This window comes from Tenebrio molitor, chromosome 5 (genome assembly GCF_963966145.1).
Source record: "Tenebrio molitor chromosome 5, icTenMoli1.1, whole genome shotgun sequence".
Taxonomy (NCBI): domain Eukaryota; kingdom Metazoa; phylum Arthropoda; class Insecta; order Coleoptera; family Tenebrionidae; genus Tenebrio; species Tenebrio molitor.
This window is the reverse complement of record NC_091050.1, coordinates 7,549,743-7,574,032: the sequence shown is the minus strand read 5'-3', so window position 1 is coordinate 7,574,032 and position 24,290 is coordinate 7,549,743. Positions and strand designations below refer to the sequence as shown.

Here is a 24,290-nt window from a genome sequence, read left to right as displayed (position 1 = left end):
TAGATTTAAAAATAAATGCCGACCAACTTCCTCCTTTTGAATCAAAGAGAAAGCCCGAACACAATGACATTAGATTAGAAGTCTGCTTCAAGGGCAGATTTAATGTATTGTACAAAACCGTTATCAAACAAACTTCGCTTCCATCTCATTACAGCTCAAGGTATAATCGCATCCATTTGAAATGCTGGAATGCCGCCAGAATTCCAGACTTCCAACTTTCAGCTTCAATTACGGCCGAAACTTTATTGAATGCATTTTGATAATGAATATGTAAAAGTTTTCTCCCGAGCTGGTCCTGGGAGTGACATTTTTCGATTCTTCGAGGATGTAGATAAACTTCTGTGTGATATCTCGCGTCGAGATAAATGGGTCAAAAATGTTGTGTACTAGATCACTAAACAAATGCTGGATTCGTTGAGGTGCAATAAACATCTGACTGTCCATCACGTTTACTCACCGCAAAAAATCCGTTGACCCCCGATTCGGTTTCGCTCCGCTCCATTTGACTTCAAAGGATTCTGAATTTCACTTCTGATGCGCTCTCATTGCGTCCGATTTTCCTTCACTGTCAGTTTACGTCGTTCGATGGCAGCTGGACAATTAAAAGCCACTATCGACAGCCCGGCCATCAATTAGAAGGCGTCAAGAGGCATCTCCCGGCTACTTTACCCACATTCTGGCCTCGAGTCCTCCGTGGTACCTCGGCAAAAGCCTCGCACCACTGGTAAATAAACAATTCGTTGCACTGTTTGTTGACGTTTTTTTCCACGGGGGCAAACTAACGTCCTCACTGCCTCATGCCACGGCCTCCATCCCGTCACATGCCACCACTAATTCAGTACTACATCAATTAATCCCGAAGCAAACATCATCATCATCGGTCCGAGTACGCGAAGGCGGCTGGCTATCTTTGATTTCGTTACCACTATACACTGTGTGCGTTTGACACACCCCCACCGCTCGAAGGCCCCAAATTATTGATTTGGCCGAGGGCGCAGCCGCCACCGAAGAATATAAATAAAGGTCCACCCTTTTTGTGTGTTTTTCAGCGGTCGGTTTTTGAATTTTTTGGCGGTGGTGCGGGACTGTTTGTCGGGAATTCTTCGGATGGTTGAGGTCGGCATTGAAAAAAAAAGGTCTTGCGAAGAAGGCGCGAGTGGCGGTCGTAATTCATAGCGGGGACCACCGGTACCCAACTCCAGGACCGGATCGGCCAATTCGACCGCTTTTAAATTCTTCACCTGCTGCGCCGGCAAAAAAAAAGACGCAAGGTCGACGAAAGCACGGGCGGAGGTGGCGGCGGTTTTGCATTTTAATTACAGCCACACACATATAAATTTAATTAAATGAGTTTCATTATTATAATTCTCAATTAACTAATGTTACAATTATTCAAATTGCAGCTTTCAATTCTTACAATAATACATGTATTTAATCAATTAAGTAATAGCTTAAGATAAATATTTTTAACATTTTTATTTCCAGACATTGTTTCGCAATAGCAATACAAATTGATTATCGCTACCAATCGCATTGTAGATAAATTTGAAAAATAAGGAAGTTGATTTTGTTTGATTTTCCGGTAGTATGTAATAAATGAAATATACTCGTGTATGACTAGTTTTTTTTAAGATATCAATAATACTCGTAGTAAAGATTGCACAATATCAGAGGAAGGTAATTATTTCCGACAAAGGATGGATACATTCGCGGGCCACTTATGTTTTGCAAATAGATTTTAATCATAGAATACGGGGAAAAATACAAAAATTTCCTCAAAAGCACATAAATTGACAGATATATTGTATATAGATAATAATAACTTCTTTACATTTTTCGAAAAAGTGAATTAAAATTTTTGAAATGTACATTGCAGGGAATGCAATTTTGTATGGCAGGAAAAAGTTTTCATTTTTTAAGACTTCCAGAAAACAATAACAATTTAGCCATTAAGGAAATAAAATTATTGGTTTCCGCTAAAAATCAAAAACTTCAACGAGCCGTCTGTTTAGGTTCAAAGGGATTGTCCATCTTTTTTTTCAGATTTTTTTTATAACAGCTTATTTTAGATAGAATATTTGGGGGATTTTTGTCCACTCCTGTACTAAATACATCTAAAGTAAAGAAATATTTAATAATTCAAATGAGGACCAATGGCATTTTGTTTTTCAATTACTTATTCTATTCTTTATTCTTTTCTTTATTCATGGCAACTGCCATTAAATGATTACGTCTAAATCAATCGGAGTTTTCGTTTCTCGCCGGAAAAACAACTTCATCTGTCAATATTTCAACAATAGAAATATGTATCTAATATTTACCAAATTTAAATTTTTCTCAACCAATGTAAACTGATACGAGATACAAAATTTCTAATCTTGTTTGTAACAACATTCGCTGTATTCCAACACACTATGTGTAATTTTGTGACGTAGATCAGAAACCTAAACCAGATTAAGTCATTTACGAACTTACTTTGACAACTTCACTGTCTTCAAAGAGACTATTCAGTAACAAACAATTTGTTTCCTTTCAGATATTCTTGTATCTATTTACATTCCTCCAACAAAATACTTCAATATATCTTTATTTTTGTAGACAGTAAATGTCTACAACATTAAAATCAATGTAAATATATTCGATCTTTGGTAAATATAATTTTGTGCAGTTCTCACCAATAAGCTGTTTGTTATATTCTCTACACCCTTTAGTATTTATTCCTCTCATACCAAACTTCGCAGTTTAAGGCAACATAATCAAATAACTTCTCGTGATGTAATGTATTACATATTTACAAATCTGTGTTAACTCAGATAATTAATCTGGTCTTTAACATGCAACGCAACTGCCTTTATTCAGAATGGACTTTTTATGTCACAGTAGTTTTATTTGAAGACAACTATGGCGCAGCATGCTAATTTAACCTAAGATCTTGTTAAATAACGTTCACCATTACTTTCCACCAGAATGGATAACAGAACGGAGCTTCCCAGTGACTTCTGACCTACTCTGTGCGATTCCATTACCAATTTGAATAAATAATTATTCCTTCTTGCCTGTCACTTCTAAATTATGTACGATGTTAAATTTTCTATTAAGTTAATGTAGGCGACATGATAAATTTCTGTGTTGGCCACCTCCTAAACACGCACCGAGCGGAAAGGATTCTTCTCCCCAAAGAAACAAATTCCTACGCTTTTTCCAGTGTCAGAACTCCACTCTCGCGGGCCCAACTTTCATAAAGTTGATCAATAAATAACAAATTAAATGGCTTGCCAAAACAGCTTTCCGCACCCAACTACATTAATTCCCGATTTTAATTTTCTTTGATAAACGATGCAACGAAAACATTATGAAATTACCATGAATCCACGATTGCCATCGTGCACTATTATAATTTATCATTTTCGTCTGCGTTCTCGGAAGCCTGACTGCTATCAAATCGGCGAACTACCTCCCTGTACAGATTTGTGAAGAGTCGACGATCACGGGGTCGATACACAAGATCCGTATTGTTACCGAGGAGCACATGGACCCCCTGTATTTCACTTCCTCGTCTACTACAATGGGAACAGACGTGAGGGTCACGCTATCTGATGAAAGCCCTTCATGGTTTCACTAGCATAGTAATGATGGAAATGTGGCTGACATCTCGCTGATAGAGCACGTGTTTTTGTGTGAGATATAAATCACATCGTCTAGGGTCCCTAACTTTCGTTATTAATTTAGTTCGGTTCGACGAGATTGATTTCACAAAAATGCTGCTTCTGGTGCTGCCGTGATAGATGGGCTTCGTTGCCATAAAAAGTTACCTGTCACATTATGAAATTTGTTCCACATAGACTGGTAGCACTCGTAAGAAAACGCCCACAAGAGGCTATCCTTTGATGAAAGCAGCACATTACTTATCTTAAAGTGGCCAGTTCGCTTTAATCCTCCTTGTACAAATGCACACATTTTCTACCTATTATAGCGTCAAATTGCACACGTGTTTAGATTTTATGAGACAAGCTCTGAGGTGAATTACAAGCAAGCGTTGTGTACAAGGGGCGAATTATAATTTAGCTTCGCAGATTATACCTGTGCCGGTACCCGACTTCAAAATTAACGGAATTACATCTGCATACACGCCACTCACCACTCATTATATTTAGAAATTTTAATGTGTTTACTGCTTAGCATAAATATTGTGGATTAATATTAACTGAAATAATTAGACCAATTTATTAAAAGCTAGATCATTGCTCATAAAATTTTCTAACAATAAGATTTTTGGGAAAAAACTGTATTTGCATTTGTAAAAAACAATTCCTTCTTCGCCACGTTTTTTTGTTGTATTTTACTGTTACTAATTCTCCATCTTATAATTATTTTCGACCCCTCTACAAAATATTTCACTCCTTGCACCCTTCGAAATTGTTTCTCATCTTTTTATCCATCCACTTAATGTTTGTATGTTTTTGTATGTAGTTCTTGTGCCGTTAATGCATACCGCAAACAGACCCCGCGGTGACATCCGGGCAGGTTTCTTGTATTAATTTTCACAGTCTCACTCAAGACAAACAGAGAAGCATAGATCTAATAAAAAAATGTGAATTGATATTGTTTTTTCTTTTAACATGCAATCGGAGAAATGCAATCAACTGAATCATTGAAGTTTTACACAAAAGCGAGATGAATATATTTCCTTTGGTCCCATTTTGCGACAGGACTGAATACAAAATAATTTATTTACTCGTTGCAATCAGGCAGTTTGACCTCTAAATGTACTCCCTAAACTGTATAAACTTCAAGTTCAAATATTTACCATCTGTGACGTTGGTTGCGTTCTACAAACTCCTATTTGTTATGCAACTGGTAATACAGATGGGGTGTCGAAGTTTTCTCATTTTGTTTGTAACTCGGTGCACCTAATTACAATATGATCGTGTACACAAATCACGTCCTGTCCAGGATATTAATTAAGTCTGACGGTGCCGACTTAAACTTTTGCATGGTTTGGTAAAAGTTGTACTCTGGATGGAACTAATTAAGTATATAATTAAGGCGATCGCTCGGAATAAGTATCGAGATCGTTCGGTACTTAAGTGCGTTTGGATGTAAAGTCGATAAATAAACGACGGGATGCAAAGAGGAATTTATTAATACGTGATTTTTCTTTTGAGGAAGTTAATACGATGTCGTGATGTTCGCGTTAAACCCTAACGTTTATCAATTATTGGGATCTCTCTTTCTCTTTCTGTGGCGTACAGAAAACCGGAGAAATCAATTACAAACTAGTACGGCGGCATAAAACATGAAAAAGTTGTGGTTTAGTATCTTCTCGACCTTTTTTGGAATTAAACGAAACTGCAAATTAACTTCTTTTTTATGACTGTGTGAGGTAATTAAATTAAAATGTCGGCCGGGTTATCCAGTTTAGTCAGTGTACTTGTTTTACCCAAATATTCTGTAAAAAATCCCGCGTAAAAAATAATGGGGAATCCAGTTTTCGCCCAACGTTTTATCTGAAAGTTTAAAAAAATCGCATAAAATTAACAACATCAGAAGGGCGATCTGTAAATGTCACTGGATTCTCTCTGTGCCTGGAATTTCACCAGAACTAATGATATTTTATCATATCAATCACCTAATCTTTCTTGATTTTAGAAGGCATATCCGGAATTTAAAAGACAATGTCGATTGTCGAATAAGAAATGCTATTTCAGCAATCAATATCATACGAGACAAGGTTTTTTCCAAATATTTTAAATTATTTTCTGAGGAAATATCAAAGATTCGGTCGAAAAAAAAATGTCTTGTAAAACCCACGTCATTTGATTTTGAATTGGATCTCTTAATAAAAATATAATAAAAGATGTGTTCAAGCTTGAAAATCGTGGGTGGCCAAAGGTGGATTGGGGAAAAGGAGCATGTTGATTAAGAACTCCCAGAGGGCATTTGAAGGCTATTCTAGATAATTTCGACATCCTCAACCACACGAAAAGAATAACTTGAAAAAGGTTCTTCTACAAGAGGCACATGCAATTGCAAGCACACCTTTCTCAAGTTGGACTCTCCAAATCATCTTATGACCACTAGTTCTATCTATCGTAGGTACTTTGTTTCCACTCTGCCGGTATTTCCGGTGAAACTACCGATTTGGAAGTAAATCACATTTTTGTGTGGGTCAGGTATTTACATTTTGCGTGGTCAGTTCTTCGTTTATTTTTAACTAACTCAACGTTATACGTTGGAGAAATGGAATTTTCTGAATAATGCAAAAGGAATAAAATCAATCTGTGCACTTATCCACGGTTCATTTGACCTCCGCATCAATATCGGAGATGGAACAGTGGAACCCGACACACAAAAATGTTTCATCAGGGGAAAAAAAGCGAGACAGCTCATCAGCTGCGTAACACACTTTTAATCAAATTAACAAAAAAAACACAAGCAAGGAATAATGGAAGCCGCACGAAGATGATTGAAAAGGAAACCGCTCAAATTTTGTTTTCTTTTCTTGTTTAATTTGTCTGTATTTTTAACGTGTGTCGCATTAATATTTTGTTGTTCTTTTACAAATTAACTTGCTCGATCTTGTAACCGATTTATTCCAAAGCAATAATTGATTTTCTTGAGTTTATTGATGAACAAATAAAAGCAACTCGTGTCCGTTCTGTTCATTATGTAAATACATAAATTACTCAAGACATTTGTGTAACGACAGCTCATATTTTCGTCGCCAGACAGTGATTTTCTTGATAAACAGTTTTAAGAAACGGCAAAAAGGTTGCAGATAGTGTGTTCATCATCATTGCATGAGTCACAGTATAATTGAATTTTGATTTATTTTTCAGTGTAATTATATTGAGTTTCAAGGAAGTTGTTTGTAATTATAATTACCAATTACACTATAATGCAGTCGCCGATGCATCGTTGTTCTTCGATAACTTTATTTCTATGGTTCGTTACCAGTTATTGATTCAGAACGTTTGATCGCTTCCGAGGTATACGTTTGAAAAATTGTTGATTTATTACTTTCCTGATAAAATTTATATAATAGCACGAGTCTGAAGATAATTTAAATTAATTGAAAAATGTCAGCATTCAGTGATGATATTATTTAACATGACTGATTAATTTCTCCAATAATGGCCCGTTTGAGTGATTTATTTCATTTTGTTTTCAGTTCAGCAAGGTTAGTTACAGCGACAGAAAGCAAGGAAGAAAAGTAATTAAAACTTACAATTTGTCATCTTCTTCGATGGTAATCGTTTTATCGACAGCGACGCTGTGACGTATTGAAGGCTGTCTTTTGAAACTTCCTGCAAAAATAAAAATTATCCTGATTTGGTTTTATATAACGAGGCATGGCATCAGTTCAGCCTGCTCAATACTACATTTTATCGCAAGCATTATAAAAACTGTTATTATGTAATAAATGCAACTTATCGTTAAGTCACTTTTTCAAGCAGCAAATGGTTGTGTAATTACTGATGATTCAAATTAACTAATGACTAGCCAATTTTATTATACATATAATTAGACACTCACCATGGTATTTGGCCCTCAAAATAGTCAAATTGCTGATAATCATGGCTCGATGTGACGATATCTTCACTCCGATATCCTTGAGGTCGGCTTCAGAGAATTCTAGCAAATCCTCAACACCGTTAAATTTCTGAAATATACTTCCATACTGTTCAAGATCCATGGATTTTAGCCATGGCGCAATATCGATGTGTTTCGAATTTTTATTGTCGGCGAAGGTAATGCTCTTGTTGGCTTTGTTGATTCGAGATTTCGATCTGAGCGGAAGGGAAGCGAACCTGGTCCAAGATAAGTCTGCAAAATAAAGGTGGATTGGGGATTATCACAGGAAATTCTGAAAGGCAAGTTTGTTACATTATATAAATATTCTGACTCGGATAGGTTGGGACACCGGAATCTAATATTGACTAAACTTGCGCAATCGTAATTTTGGCACTTTTTTTACAAAAATATATAATTATGGACTTACTTTTCATTTTGGGTCTAAATATGGCAGACAAAAATGTTGTCATATAGGGAGCAATGTGCTACTTCGTCAGTAAAGCATACTATTGATAAGTTATATCTGCACGTAGGGTCTCATGCTATCTAAATACATTTGAAATGATAAGTTTCATTCCAAAAACGTGAATTGAGGGATTTACCAACTAATCACAGTTCTATTTTAGTGGGCCAACAATGGTGACATGATATTTTATTGTGAGCGAAAACTGAAATATTTACTGAAGTCTGAGAATGTGACGATTTAAATAAAATGTTAAGTTATTTGATTAAGGAAATTATATTGTTGACTCAGTTGCAAAAAAACACTTGTCATTTGCAACAAAGGTACCAGAAAAATCATAGTTTGGATTGAAAATTTTCCATATAAGTACAGTTTTAAAGTAATTTCAAATGACTAATGCCATAAAAGTGCTGTTGCAAAAGCAAAGTAGTTTTTTGCAACTTGAGTCAATATTATTTCTTTAGAATTTAGATCATAATCAATTTGTTAAACCAACACCACTTCTAATTTACATAATAAAATGATCTATTTACGTAATAGGAAATGCGTAAGATTTGAATGTTTGAACATATTATTTGTAACTACTAAGAAACGCAAGCCAGATTTAGCATTCTTATTTGTAACGCAAATTCATACTTATTTTTTTTATGATTCATGAACTTCATTATCTTGTTATTAAAGTTGAACGGATTTTTATGAATCAGTAACTTTATTTGAATCTGTGTTTTTATGACATTAGTACAATAAAGATAAATGCTACATGGACGAGTAGGATGTCTTCTTTTCTTCGTTCTTTGGTACTATACATTACACAACATATTATTTGTTTTATCAAAAGTATTGTAAAATAGAAGGGTGCCATCATGTATTTTTTCTAAGGCCCTTAAAACGCTTCGGAATCGCTACAACCGCTACAACAAACGTGTTAGTAACTTGAATAAAATTATTTGAAATATCCCAATCTTTTGCTTGTAACACGGACAATAAATAAGCTACCGTTCTCGTAGCTTAGTACCTACAAATATTTACACGGTATGAGAATATTATCAATTTGTTAGCAAACTTCATGTGCACATAAATAATAATCGATAAACAAGGAAATGTAAAGTTTAAAATTTTAGAACATTTAAAAAGCTTTTAGCACTATTGGATTTTATTTGATATTATAGATACATACCTAATTATGTTATATGTACCATAATGAGGTAAAACATGCACATGGACATAATAAATCACGAAAATTTTAGGTTAGTTTGGGAATTTATTGAACAAATTTACTCTGTTACTGTTAAAAACTGTTCCCATTTATCAAACGAATAACAATGAGTCTTGTTTTGGTCCAGTTCACGTACTAATTTATGATATATTGAGCCACCTTTTATTTATCGAGATAAGAAAAATGTGACTTGCTTTTCACTCGCACTACTGTAATTAACATTTATCTTTCGTGCATAGTGATAGTAACAAAATTAGAATGAAAAATTAAGCACCGGGCGTAAATTTGGAACAGTATATTTATTTGAATTATTGTTTCATTATAATAACTGTTCAAATGAATTTATGGTCAAGCAGGCCGTGGTTTTCTCACTTTTCGGAACGTAGCTCGCCTTTTTAGTTGACAAATCCTTCATAATAACCTTATTTTGATAATACATTCATTTGTTACGGAAACAAAAGCTAGTACCAGGCCACTTGACCACAATTTTTTTTTGAACACACGTTACCTACAGAACAGATAGCTAATTTAATAAAAAACACAACAGAGACTTTCTGATAACTCGGGCAATGTAATACCAGTTAAAATGTATATGTACAGATGCTGAATTCTCACCCATACTATTTTTTGTCCTATTGGGTACATTCAACAAATACTAGGCGCCTCTTAGCACATTAACACGATAACACCATATTGATTTTTAGATAAAATTCTACTGATAACATTTTTATTAAAATACTTGTTACTTGCACACTGCGTAGGTAGTAAAACACTAGAACCTGGTCATACGACCTGAATCAAAACGATTGGAATTCTCTCACGTGACAGGTGCATAACGTGAATCATATTAATTATTAAAATCTAAGAAAGAAACAAGTCCACAGTGGATTTTCTACTTTCTTTGTTCAGATTTATTGATATTCATAATTCTAAATAGAGTTAATTTTATGAGCTCCTGTAAGAGGTCAAATCTTTATTATAAGATTTTTATCTTTTTGATCATCAGATAATTACATATATTTGTTTCGAAAAAATGTTCATTGTTATATCTTCAATACGAAAATAATAATCCTACTTCAGGCGATACCTGATGAATTGATGATCTTCATGATCACCATTGTCATTACTGTCTATTATTAGTTGTTTATAATTTTTTCCCCGTTATTTCCTCAGATTATAATGACCTTATAAAAACTTCAAATAAACACATTGATCATTATTTCAATTTTTATTCATTTTTTAAAATATTTCCTCATGTTTAATAACTTAAATGGTACGAGAGGTCTACTTCAATAGTACCGAGAGATCATTTAAAAAATAAATCGAGTTTGCTTTGGAGCCTATGATATATCATGGGTTGCCATAGGTAACACGCCGACTCGATTTATTTTTTAATTGATCGCATCGTAGTATACAAAAGGAAATTATTTTTCCTTATTAATATACATATGCTTTCTGATGTTATTTCAGTAACTTCGGTGTTACTGTAATAAAAATATATACAAGTCGCTTGATAAATAATAATACGACCTAGTTTTCACTTTCTTAATTTAAGAATCGTTGGTATCTTGAGACTACCTACTAACATCTTGAAGCTCATGAACTAGAAACTTCATCAAACAAAGCAGAAAGCGTTTGACAATATTTGAATTAATGTCGAAACAATTTCAATATTCAAAATGAGAATGTCACCAACTGATGCAGAGCAAATGAATTACATCGAAGCATTTATTTGTTTATTTGGCATCTTGGAGTTGCTTGAAATAAGCGAACACGAGAATGAAAAATGCAATATGATAAATCACATGTCCATTTTATTACTTATTGCATGACAAACGTAATTGTATATATCGGCTTGATGGATATTAACATTAATCATGAAAGGGCCGCAATTTCTCAGAGTCGTGATTAAAGGTTAAGAGTTTAGAATAGTTGAACATGTAGTGTCTCTGTAATTGAAGTTTCTTTTTGCAAAAAAACCCAAGATAATTTTTGTTGACGGATCTTGAGTACAATTAAATAGTTATTAATAGCACATACATTTATTTTTAATATTTTGTGACGTAAATATTAAGTCATATGGTTCTGTATTGGTCTCTAACATTTAACACATGTGTTGCAACTTTATGAATATTAATTACTGTATTATTTGCGTTACACAAAGTAGACTTAAGGATGACAACAATAAATTTGATATTAACTGATTTACAATTTCTTAAATGGGACAAACGTCAAAAATTATAATAAATAATATTTATCTATTACCTAATTTCACTGGCCTCATGTTCTAATAAAATTCTCCAAACACACTGTATCCATGTTGGTTGGCATTGAAGAAGTCTGCCTTTAGGTAGAGCGTATTTTTTATTTTCTTGGGTGATTTGAAGAATTGTTTTTAACCCTTTAATAAGCTTTATGGATTATCCCTAGTTCTTATTTATTAGTCATTAACAGCGGCACATTGTAAAATGAAGAATCTTAGTAAAAATCTCAAGTTTGAAGTTTCGATAAAATGAATCAAGTAAGCCACGACCACCGTAGTCTAATTTAAATGTAAATACCGCTGTATTTGGCAACTGTCAAGTTTCTGTATTAGAGGTTAGAAGACTTAATGATGTTTCCTTGACAACAACATTTAAACTAGTGCTGCCAACTGAACCATGATACTCGTGGCATACTCAATTAATTTTTTATACCGCATACTTTCTCATTCATTGAAATAATTTATCTTTCCCTTTTCTAAGAAATTTTGTCGAAGTAAATCTTAAAGAAAAATATTACAGATATATTTTTGGTGTTAGTTTCAAATATAGTTATGGTATTACACAAGTGTCGATCTTTTCCGGTTGACTTTGTCCGATAAACCGTCTACCTTGAATGTCTGTGCAAACAAACAAAAAATACATACTGGTTTCCTTCCTCTTCTTGGGTTTGCTAGCCGATTTCCCCATGTCTCCAGTCGAACAAAAACACTGCCGCACACAACACCTAACACATCATTTTTCCGGTTGCACCCTCATCAAATAGGTGCATATAAACTTTATCGCATAAAAAGGCATCGCGATTAGATAATATGCAGATATGCAGTATCCCAGCGAATTTAATTAAGATTGCACCGTCGCCACACTCGAACACGTAACTGCAAATCACAATCGTGATAGATTTAAGTCGCGACAAGTTGACCACCCACAACTATGTGATGTTATTATAAACAAACTCGCCGCCAACACACGAGATATACAGATTTTGCTCACGTAATGTGGCCAAGTCGCGGTCTGTTTAAGAACCGAGATGCAGTTAGATACATGACAGGATTAAGATGCGACTTGATGTTGAAATGGGACTGTTTTAGGCGGAGGAAGTATTGTGTTACAGCTTGAAATGTTCATTTTCTTCGGTTAAACAGAGACCGGAAGACCATCTTTGTGCCCCTCCTTCGTGCTGGACATGTGTAGGGTTGCAAGGCAACAATTAACATGAACACTACGGAACCGACGCCCAGAAACGTTCTTTCTCAAACTACGATTTTTTGTTGTAGACACTCGATTAACCGTGCTGACAGTTGTTTAAATACTTAAATGTCCTTTCGGTTGGAATTCTTGGCGCGTTTTTTGTATTCCTTCCAGGGATTTATTGTGTAAGGCAGGGGCTTTGGAAACGGCAAAGATTTAGTACTACTTGCATTACGGACTTCGAGATTTGTTGTTTGACTCAAGTATAATAAAACGGTACATCTGTTTGGTTCTGTGCACCTTCGCAGTAAATACAGAGATCAAAGTCCTGGAGTGAAAACGCATGTCTTAGTTTGCAAATTCGTACCACCGTGACCCTGCTGCGACAACAGTTCATTTTCTTTTTTTATTAATCAGTAACTTGCACATTTTGATTCGTGATCTGATAGGATTTGCAGCGAAGGTGTGAATGGAAAATTTACATCTTTATCTTACATTTTTAATTTGTATTTTTAATTGTCAAAGTGCAAAGGACACTTAGACGGATTACGCGCTTCATTGTTAGTTGATGTTTCAGTGACACGGGTTGAATAGGTAATGTTCTGGTACAAATCTCTTGTTGTTTTTTACACCTTTTGTTAAGCAAATGTCCTACTGTGGCGCCATACCTTCAGTAATGAGTGCTGCCATTGTTATGATAAATGGTGGTCTTTAAAGTGTGTAAAAATGCTCTTGTAACTTTCAAATACTACTACGTCAGTCAAGACAAACAGTAAATAGTTTTATTTAGGTACAGAACAAGCTGGATTTCAGATTTAACCATTACATTTGACAAAGATCTCTTACTTTTGTGCAAAGGGCGTTCGTTAATGAAGTCTTTAAACAGTACTTCCAATTAGAACAATTCGATCCTTGGAATTAAATTTCTGAAAGATAAAAGTTGCGCTAATTATGTCCATGCTTGATTTATTTTAATAAAATTCACTTATTCAATTAATTAACGCTTTCAATGCGCAATGCGATTATGATAAATGTCATTTAAACAATTGGACCTTAAAATATTTAAATATTTGTTGCAAAATCTTTGTGGGTTGTGCTTTAGTCACTACTTTAATCCTCAACAGCTACCTCGAATTTTGGAAACCTTCCACTTGATATTTTACATTTCTATTTATTTATTTAAAATGATGGGTCATCATCAAACAGGTTTCCTAGTTTAGAAAATTGGGAAATTTTGTAACCAAATCAGTATTATTAAATATTGAGGAGAAAATTATCGATGAAAAATTTATTTACTTTTTTAAGTATTTTTGTTTTGTTGCAACACACTTTTTTATCGTAAACACTCTAGAACGTGTTTCTTTAGTATTTATGACATACGGCATTGTGCAATTTAGTAATGTACAGTTTAATAAACAATCGACATACACAAAGTTACTCCACCATTCCTAGAAGTCGGTGATTTGTATTCGTAACATTATGGGCTTCCTTGCCCAGATAGGGCAAAGAAAATATTATTACAAGCACCGACATATCTAAATTCAGTTGCAAGTATCTCATGCCCTTGCTCTTGCCCACAACACTGATATCATCAATGGCCACGTGGGTGGTGCTATGTTAAATGCTAATTTTTCCATTCGTAATGATGGGCAGAGTTCCACTTCATTACGTCAGATAGGCGTTTCGATGACAAAAATTTATTTTAATACGATGTTCTCAGTTTTCAATTATTATAATCGATTCATTCGGAATAGGCAATCGATTAGAGTAAAATGACATTGACAACATGTTAAAACAATAACAAAATGCGATCGAACAGGATGAAACGGTGATTGATTAAAGAGATAAAACTAACACAAGAGTGAATCGTTTTTATTCGGCTCATTTTTGTGTTTTGATTATTTTGTTGATTGGATTTAAAAAGTAAAATACTTCACGGATGCTGAGCGTCATTCCATTGATTCTGTTACCAAGCAATTTGCGCCAGTTTGCTGAGCGCAAATAATAAAATTGCATAAAATAACGCGTCTAACGTCAACTAATTGAAAACAACCCACCTTCCAGATTTGACGATAATCCACTGGAATCGGTGGGGCGTTACGACGAAAGGAAGTAATAAATTGTTTACATAAACAATGTTGTGGAACAATGTGAAAATTAGATTTTACCTACCGCATAAATTGATCGTAATATTTTAGTTATGAAAGTTTTACCTGGAGCGACTCAACAATTTACCAGAAGAGATGGATGCATGTGGTTTTCAGTGATGTCAAAATTCTATTAACTGTTCCGGTTACACAAGTGGTGCCGTTAATTTTGAAATTTAAATAGAACGCTTGCATATCATTACATCAGGGATTTAATAGAACCACCAATTAATTAGTTCTATAGATTTATTAGCAATTAGTTATTCCATATCTTCTTTGGCGGCGCCCCATCCAAGAGAGATTAATTATTTTGGGAAAATAAAGCATTAAGACAACCTCAAGATTAAATTAAATTTCTGGATTTTTAAGAACTATAAAACTGATAAGTGCACAGTGTAATGGCAATTTTTCCACCTTTTTGGCAAAGTAGGTCGACTGCACCACCAACTAAAGGGGAATAATAATCAGATTTTCTAATTCCGTGCTTCACTAAGCTCCAAATTAGCGGCAGCTACTAGCACCGGTCTCGAATTTAAAAAAATTATCGTATGTTGTGTATTGCGTAAGATTTCTTGAATGAATGAAATTTACTCCTTCCGCATACAGTAAGGACTTAAAAATTATGTCCATAAAGCGTTCGTGTGTCACCAAAAACTACCTTTTCAGCCCACACATTTTAGACTTAAAATTTATTGGCTACAGGTAACTGTATCAGTAGTATAATCTGTGACGCCTCAAATAAAAAAGCTATAAAGTAGGAGCAAGTTGATCAACAATTTCATCCATTTTATTTTTTTTCAGTTCAGTGGATTTTATGTTATTATTTCGTTCTTTTTGAGACGACAGGACCTACAAACTATTTCCATAAAATAAATTTCGTTCGTTTAGGTTCATTTGGTTAAAGGGCAAGAAAAAAATAATTTTTAATGAGAAAGTTATGGAATTCATTTAAGGAAGGAAAATGTACCATGACTATTGTTTAAATGAAGCAAATCACAGCGTCTTATAAAGGAAATATCAATTAAGTAAGCCGACCGCGGTGATACGCTTGAATGGAATTTTAACATGTTGGAACTTTACTATTGCGAAGAAATGATGAAACCGTGCCCTGTTGTCTACGGTAATTGTATCGTAAATAAGTTAATTTTGTAAATCAACTGGGGTTATATTGTTAAACAACTTTTTCAATTTCCTATCTCAGAACACTCGAATTTTCTAAATTGTTTGTATTAATAAAAATATGGACTAGATTTACTAGCCTTGAAGCGGCAGTTTATTCAAATAAGGGAAAATATTTATTAAACAAGAAAACAAACTGCTAAATATTACACTGTTGATTCAGTCAATATGTAATCTTGTTCAGAAAACTTCTCTCACTGTTCTCCAACGGAAATCGTTTTCTACTTCGGTGTGTCCTCAAATTGTTTGTTACTTATCATTTTACATAACTAGCTAATCTGCTAACGATATTCTCTGGCTTTTGAGGTACTAATTCTAACGATTCTTTTAGGCAAGATTGATTCGCCAAATATGATAGATATATCGCGTTACCTTTAACAAAACTCGTAGAAATTTTTGTTTGATTTTATCTGCCCACCGCACAGTAAAAATTACCATTTCGATCAAGCATTGTAGTATAAATAATTTTTATAGGGTTATTTTATTCGTCAAAAGTAATTTATATGTTAAAGAAGTAAACCCAAACCATCTAGAGTCACTGGTACTCGCCGAAAACAAACCTTGGACATTCTGATACAATCACCTTATATATTTTGAGACAGTTTTGAACATTAATCTTCTGAAAACCGGTTCCTGTTCCCAAGGTATAAGAATTCAGATTATTGTTTATTTTTATCAAATAACGAAGTGTAAACAAAAGTGACTTGTTTTTTCCTAGTGCTGATAATAATGATTAATAGTATTTTGGTAAATCCCTAATCAGCAAAAAATGTGATTTTACTGTCATTTTTCTTACAGTTTTTTCCCAAAGTTTAATCAAACGGAAACCCCACATTGCAAATTTTCTTAATCACATGGTACGTTGAGCATTGTATGATACTTTCTCATCCAAGACTGAACAACTAGCTTGTTTAACGTTTGGAATGATATTTTTTAATAATATAACGTGAGTCGTTTTACTTTTGGGCGAATAAAAAATTTGCACTTTGCACTCCAGAAATGAACCAGACAGAGTTTTTATGGGGGTGAGTCCGAGGTCTCTCGACCTCTGTTTAGCAAAACGTAACCCTGATGCTATACATTTTTTAAGTTATCCGATGGTCAACGTGTCGCTGTTTCTTTTTATTAAGCCGTCAACTGATGCTCGGGAAGTTTCTCATGGATGATCACACCACTTCATCACTATTCACATCACATCACAAACCTGTGCAATTTTCGGAAGTGCCGATTCGTAGTCGTGTTAAGATCGAGCGTCGACAAGTAGCGCACCGACAACCGAACTATTGGCGAACATTGTTAAAACTAGTGAAGTTTACAACTTGCAACATGACGGTAATAAACAAGCTATAATACGAGTACGACTACGTCAACAAGGACGCATATTAATGAAAAGTCCCCGTCGGATTTTCAACATTTACCGCCGACTTTGTTCGTGAACCGTCTCCTGTGTAGTACGGAGAGCGGGTCTTATCACTGGCCACTTATCTACTGTTCTATGGTACATAAACGATGTAAATAATTTGGGATATCTATCTCGCGAGATAGCAGCGCCGAGATAATGCCGATGATCGCTGAAACTGTGGACCAATTCTCGAATTCAATTAAAACTGCGATTATTCCACTTCGTTTTTACACTGACCGGGGAAATGTCGGAGTTCGACGGCGGTGGGAAAATAGAAGGTGAAGGAGTGTCTGTTCAATATTTAATTATCTGATATCAGTACCTGCACCAGAAAAACCGATAGCCGGATGTCAGGCCACGAAATAGACGGCCGAAGAGATGCCAAACAAAAATTTCATTCTATCGCTGTGGGTTAACAGAAAAAAACTGGATAATTACCCAACACAGAATGTACAATTAGTTTCTCCAATGCACCTGCTTGCAATCGGGTAAAAACTTATGTTGTAAGATTATTAGTTGCAAGATTGCGTTGGTGAGACCAGGTGAAGCTTGTGGGCAGCAATAATAGCACAACAGGTAATTGTAGAAGTGTGGTTAATGAGTTTTGAGAATGAGTTTCTATGTTTGGTGTGCTTGATCTTTATTTTTAACGGCACGACTCTCTGATTTATAAGCTTTAATGTTTCCCGTCTCGAATTTGTTGTCTTGATAAGCTCTAATTCTCATTCAACTAAAATATATTGTGTCAATTAATATAATTGTTGCCTTATGTAATAAATCTTCCCTTGCGAACTTTACCAATAAATTATTGCAGGATTTACGGGAGCGGACGTATCATTACGTTAAAACTGTTTATCCATTTCAACAAAGTTTCTTGTATTTACATTAATGTCGCTGAGACTTTTGTATTTTTGTACGATGTTTACGACAATAATATCGTAAATGTCAATATCATCTTCTTATTTTAAATGCGACCCCGACAAAACGAATGGATAAGATAGGGAGAGCTAAACTGCACCCATTGATTCTTTGAACACTCTCTTTTAAGTCATTATAGCAATAACAACTCTTGGTTATACAACAATGGCAGCACTAACAATCTATCAACGATGAATCTTCTCAAACTCGATACAAGATTTTATGATTGGCTCGTTTACTGACATTAGAATGAACCAAGATTAAACAGAAATTAGGACCAATCATTTCAATATTATTAATTGTATTTTAATGTACAAGATAATGAGAGGGGGTCAAGGTAAAATAAATTTGTTATTGTTATGAGTTTATTTTTAGTTATGATATGCCTTGATTTAAATTCACTGTTTTTTTTTCTCTTTAAACAAACCTTCTCCGAAAGTGATCAAAGTACATATTTACATGGCGCTAATGACAAAGTAAACTTCAAATTTTAACATAAAAGAAACCTTTTATTAATACAAGATTTTAGAATGGAGATAATAATCAAAGTATTTGTCGTATTCTCTAATAACAGTCATTATTTGATTTAATTATGTAGAAACTGTCTTCTACATTTTTTCGCAGAAAAACTTTTCAAACATTTTACCTACAAAGCGGATCCGCTCTCATTTACATAATTGGTATCGAAATGTGGCAGCAATTTTTGTGTTATATAACTTATAGGTTGTGCCTTCCAGCTTAGATTTAACTGTGGATGCCAATTAGCTTCGGATCTACCTGTAAGTTATTCAGTTTTTAATAAACCTAAACGTTGTCTTTTTATAATAAAACGTTGCAATACATTAGTGAAAAAAAAAAACACAATAAAGTGAAACAATATAAATCAGTTTTTGTCACTTATTAAGAGATTTCAGAAAGGACTAGTGCCCACTATTATACAAGGAAGTAAATGGAGTTGCACACGACATCCACTCATTAGAAAATATTTGATAACAGCATGAAATAACCTTAATTGTGTGCGAAAATTCAAATTAAATGTGCTTTAAAAACGTCAATAATTTCATAACGGCCATCTCGTTTCGCAATCTGGACTTTTACAGGGAATGTTCAAGGCAAGAGAAGCCAACAGAAATACTTCAAAACTGTTAATGACCAAACCTGCAGGACTGGTTTGCCTTTGCGTAAATTTAACTTTGTCTTTGAATTAATTGCATTATTCGTATCAATCATAATTATCAATAAAATTAGAGCAAATTGTGCTTTAAATTTGGAAACGTTTAAATCGGCGTTTTTCTTTTAAGCTTGAATGCTGTAAAAAAACCATAAATCTGACAGGAAATTATATTAACATGTGGCCCATTTCCGCGATGTTATTATAGATTATAATGGAAATTGCTAGTTTGTTTCTTTTTGTTATACTAATGTTATGGTTTAATTTGGTTTTGTCATGTAACGATGTGATTTTCATCCTTCAAGTTAAAATATTCCGACAAAAACCGCTTTTGACGTTTCCAGCAATAAATCAGTCTTGAACCGTTCCGAACGTGTAATTATTTTGAAAAGGTGAAGTCCGCATTGATAACTATAAAAGTGCATTTGTTAAATTGCAGTGCAGAATTTGTCCCATGAATATGCAAATTATGTCGATGAGTGTGTGGTATTTTGTGAGAAAGGCAAACTTGCCCCGACCGTTGAATGAATTTGAAATGTCTGCAATAAAAGCTTCAGCAGGTTTCGGCTTTGACAGTGTTTGAAGTTTCGCAAAAATCGTAGCAGATTTACGGTGTCTGCTAACATTTAGCGCAAACAATGTTTCCAACATTCCCGTTAGCTGATATCATGCCTATATCAGGTATAAGAACCTAGATGCATGCAAATATCTCGTTATTGTTTCAACACAATCGAACTTTAGTTATTCGTCGACGGGAAATCGGTAGCCATGCAGATCTCACCCGATATGGAGATGTCTGGGAGATGGTCGTGATCCGAAGAACTGGAAAAAGCCCACGTGTTTCGTGCACCCACGTGGCTCCAGATGTCACGCACGCCACTGTCTTCACCACTCCTGCAAAACAAATCACGATTAATTGTTTTGATATAGATGTCGTTTACCTGGCGGACACAGGACCGAAATGAATTATTTATCGATTGGGTGGGCGGCGAGTTGCACAATTTTTCTTGTGTAAACTGGCCCATTATGCTAATTCACCTGCAATTATCATTGTGCCGAAGTGGGTCACAGCGAAGTGCATTTTGTAATCTCCAAATCTGGACCGAGATGTGTTAATTAAAAAAAATCAGAGATTTGCGGACGGATAAGACCCTCATTAGTCACACCTGAATTATTTTCGCCGAGCTTATTAATGAGTCAACTAAGTTGTAACGAGACGGCCATCCTGAATGAATAATGCGAATAAGAGCAAATGCTGTAATGAGTCCTCGGGGCAGTTTTTCACGATTTCCAACCGAGATGATGCATTTACCTATCTGTAATTTGTTGTCGTGTAATTTTATTAGAATTAATTAAAATATTTCTTCTTGGGAATTTATTGCAGTCGTTATTGTACCTGTTTTTCTTGGAGAATATGCTAACGAATGGAGTGGCCAGCTAAAATTCAAACTGCGGATTCTCGATAAAAGATCGAATCTTTGATAACAAATAAAATACTGCGCCAAGGTTCTGAGGTCTTATCATCCCACAGGATTCGTTCAATAACCGATAAGGGTTTCCGACAACACTAGATGCAATGAAAGTTGCCACTCGTCGGAGTCTATCAAACTTTGAAATTTGTTACTCTGGCGGCTTAGTAGACGTTGTTAACACTTTTATCTAACAGTAAAAAATGAAATATATGTTATCTGAACTTGTCAGAAAGTTTTGTACCTTGTACTATCAAACAACGTATGTGATTTTTTGTATTTGAAATCATTTAAATACAAGATAGTCCCTATAAAAACATCGTAGACAAATAAATTTAATTCTAACAAACATACTTCAGATGCTTTAGTGTTTTATGGCTAAATAATCTTATTCAAAAAGAACGCAAATTATTCTCTTGTTCAATTTGTTTTTATTTAATTCTTGCTGCTGTGATAAACAAAGAAGAAGCTTTTGAAAAAGTTGGACAACTGTCTAGCTATATACAGTATGTCCCCGGATTGAGTTTACAAGAGGAAAAAAATTTTTATTTTTGATTTTACGTAAAAACTTCAGAGGAATAACATTTTTTGCTTCATCTGAAACCCCCATTTCCGTTATTAAAATCTCAGTATTGATACACTGTATTCTTAAATTAACATGTTTTGTTCAAATTTGGACTTAGAATTAATTTTTATATTATAAATTTTATTACAATTGGCCTGGTTTTTTTGACAAACAACTTATTACTGTTGCAAAATGTTGTCTTTAGAACAAAGAATTTATTTAATCCAATGTTGGACCGATTTTTGTCACATAATTACAAAATTTAATGAAAAATTTCCCAACAGTTATGTATCAGGCATGGGTGTTCAGAAGCTTAAACTTCGATACAGGGTTGAATGATGTACAGAAAACGGCGCATACTTAATAGAATAGTTTTATATTCAATTATCATTGATTTTTTCAAAAAAAAGGTAAATATTTTTTCTGCATTTTCTTTGATTTTAATGTTAAGTCTTCCTCTGTTTTGAAAAATACTTTTTAATAACAAAAATGGGGGTTTCAGATGAAGCAAAAAATGTTATTCCTTTGAAGTTTTTGCGTAAAATCAAAAATAATTTTTTTTTCCCTCTTGTAAACTCAATCCGGGGACATACTGTATATATTCGTATGAAGAAAATTACAATTAAAATTCGAAATTCATAAAATAATTATGGTAAATTATTATGTCTAGCTATGAATAATAAATAAGCGATCCTATTATGAGGAAAAAAGGGGAAATTAATTAATTAATATATGTATGATAATTATGCTGTTCTATCAGGACAAGATCACTACATATTTCCATGATTACTATTCATAAAAATATTAGAGCAATCTTCTTCTTCGCCAACTATAATTCAAACACTAATATATTATATGACAAGGAACTATAAATGCATCTTCTATTGCATGAGCGCCGCGAGGGCAATAATTACACAAGGAATGAAAAGACACTTTAGTCCCTTGTCAAATACAGCTGCAAAGACTGCATTTGACAATTGTCAAGTTTTCATATTAAAAACATATTTAAACTAGGGTTGCCAACTGAACCATGACTTAATCGATTTTTTTAATTTACTTTTGTTCTTGTAAACATCTTGTCTTGTCTTTAAAGGGCATTTTTAATTTTATTGTTCATACATTACTTTACTGTTACTTTGACATCGTCAATATAAGAATACCACTATCAATAAATTAACTTAGTCCTTTTACCCCCAAGGGACAAAGTGCTACTTTACTTTCTCTTTTGATTAAAAATGAAGTTTTGTTGTGAGTCTTTTTTCACTCCCTAACACAAAATATTCTTAAATATAAAATGCTTCCTGAAAACTTGTATGTACTCGTATTAGCTCATTATTGATATGTTACACTCGTGCTATACAAAAAAGAAGAAGAAGTTAAAAATATGACTGCAGTTCCCACATCTAATAATAGCTCATTTCTTTTTTATCGGATGAATGTCGACATTATACATAATTATCTGTAGTTTATACCAGGTGCAGCATAATGTGATTAATGTAGGTTCCTTTAAAAATAAAAATGTCAAAAGTGAACCGCAGATAAATTTATTACAAAAATAATTAAATTAAAATGAAATGTTGAGTAAGTTTTGTGCAACAGTTGATTCTATATTACCTGGTTGAATATCAAAATAGCTAAGTGCACTCTGAAGTAACACACAAGCTGCTTGACACCTATAAGTATTTGTCAAGAAGTATTTATCTATTTGTCTTATCATTCTTTAAATTATCTGGTTTAAGGAAATACATTTTCACCTAAATATTTGTGTTATGTTTGTTTTATATAAAATTTATCTAAAATGGCTTTTTTATTTTTTTTCTGTAGTAGATGCATTATGTGAATAAGTTGACGTTGAGTTTACGGCAATTACTAATAGCTATCGCTAGAGATGTTAGAAAAACTGCTACCGTACTTTCTGATTAGCACAGAACAGATGCGAATAAGTAAGTGGTTTGTTGATTTATTTAGACTATCGGTAACATTAACAGCGATAAAATTTAATTGGTTTACTTACATTTCACTCACATGCACTAACTGAAAAACATGCACATCTTCGAGTCAATCATCACTGCGACATTAGTATTCGATCGTTATTTTATCGCCTTAACACCCTTGGGTGTGTGTACTTGATGATTATTCTTCTTTTTTCTTAATGCGACATTAGAACATAAAGACTTTATACTTGCATGGTTTGCACGCGAATAACAGCTAAGAGGTTAGCCGCGAGCTATCCAGCTAAGCACTGACCATACCAAGAAGTAAGAAGAGATGCACCATCGGAGATAATCTCATACAAGGTCGTTTGTACCATGATGAAGAAAATGAAACTTGTAAAGTAATTGTACCGGTCAGCTTCTTTCGATACTAAACTTCATTTTCAAGTTAGCGTCGGTATTAATGGTATGCGAATTGGATGGAAGTTTTTTTAATGGGCGAGTTAGCCACCGTCTTCCCACCATAAAGTGACATATTTATCTGGAGAGAAGCACCGATTTCTAAGTGCCTTTGATTTTTCATGTTAACGATGTCATTTTATTTTTGTATCGATTTTTAAATCTGTGCATCCGGTGCACACTCACCTTGTCCATGACAATCGTTTTTTGTTAATACTGCTTTCGGTGTCGTGTCATTACTCTCATAAATACATTAATCGAATGCAGGATTTCAGGATTTTCAGGGATTAAACGAGTCGAGATTTTTTGAGCCACTTTTTTTTTATCACTTTTTGGAAAG

At 34.0% G+C, this 24,290-nt stretch overlaps 1 protein-coding gene and 1 long non-coding RNA gene across 12 annotated transcripts in view; one reads left to right on the top strand and one right to left on the bottom strand.

Annotated features, from left to right (window-relative positions):
• The window catches only part of LOC138131102 (breast cancer anti-estrogen resistance protein 3 homolog), a 35,906-nt gene extending 12,146 nt beyond the window's left edge, over nucleotides 1-23,760 (bottom strand). Inside the window, exons 1-4 of one of the 11 annotated variants that reach the window (XM_069047877.1) lie at nucleotides 23,572-23,760; nucleotides 20,305-20,417; nucleotides 7,537-7,827; nucleotides 7,229-7,307 (exon numbers count right to left, since the gene is read on the bottom strand). In XM_069047877.1, coding sequence (XP_068903978.1) covers nucleotides 7,229-7,307; nucleotides 7,537-7,827; nucleotides 20,305-20,417; nucleotides 23,572-23,573 — 485 coding nt within the window. In that variant the 5' untranslated portion in view covers nucleotides 23,574-23,760. Of the gene's footprint in view, nucleotides 1-457; nucleotides 922-7,228; nucleotides 7,308-7,536; nucleotides 7,828-8,002; nucleotides 8,495-9,215; nucleotides 9,798-9,869; nucleotides 10,036-11,519; nucleotides 11,554-12,162; nucleotides 12,394-17,112; nucleotides 17,478-20,304; nucleotides 20,418-23,571 lie in introns of those variants that run through there. The other 10 variants (XM_069047878.1, XM_069047879.1, XM_069047883.1 and 7 more) reach the window with 10 other exon arrangements.
• On the top strand, nucleotides 17,577-18,192 carry LOC138131110 (uncharacterized). The gene is made up of 2 exons (XR_011159716.1): nucleotides 17,577-17,712; nucleotides 17,766-18,192. It is a non-coding gene; the product is annotated as an uncharacterized lncRNA (long non-coding RNA).
• Nucleotides 23,761-24,290: the final 530 nt, after the last annotated feature.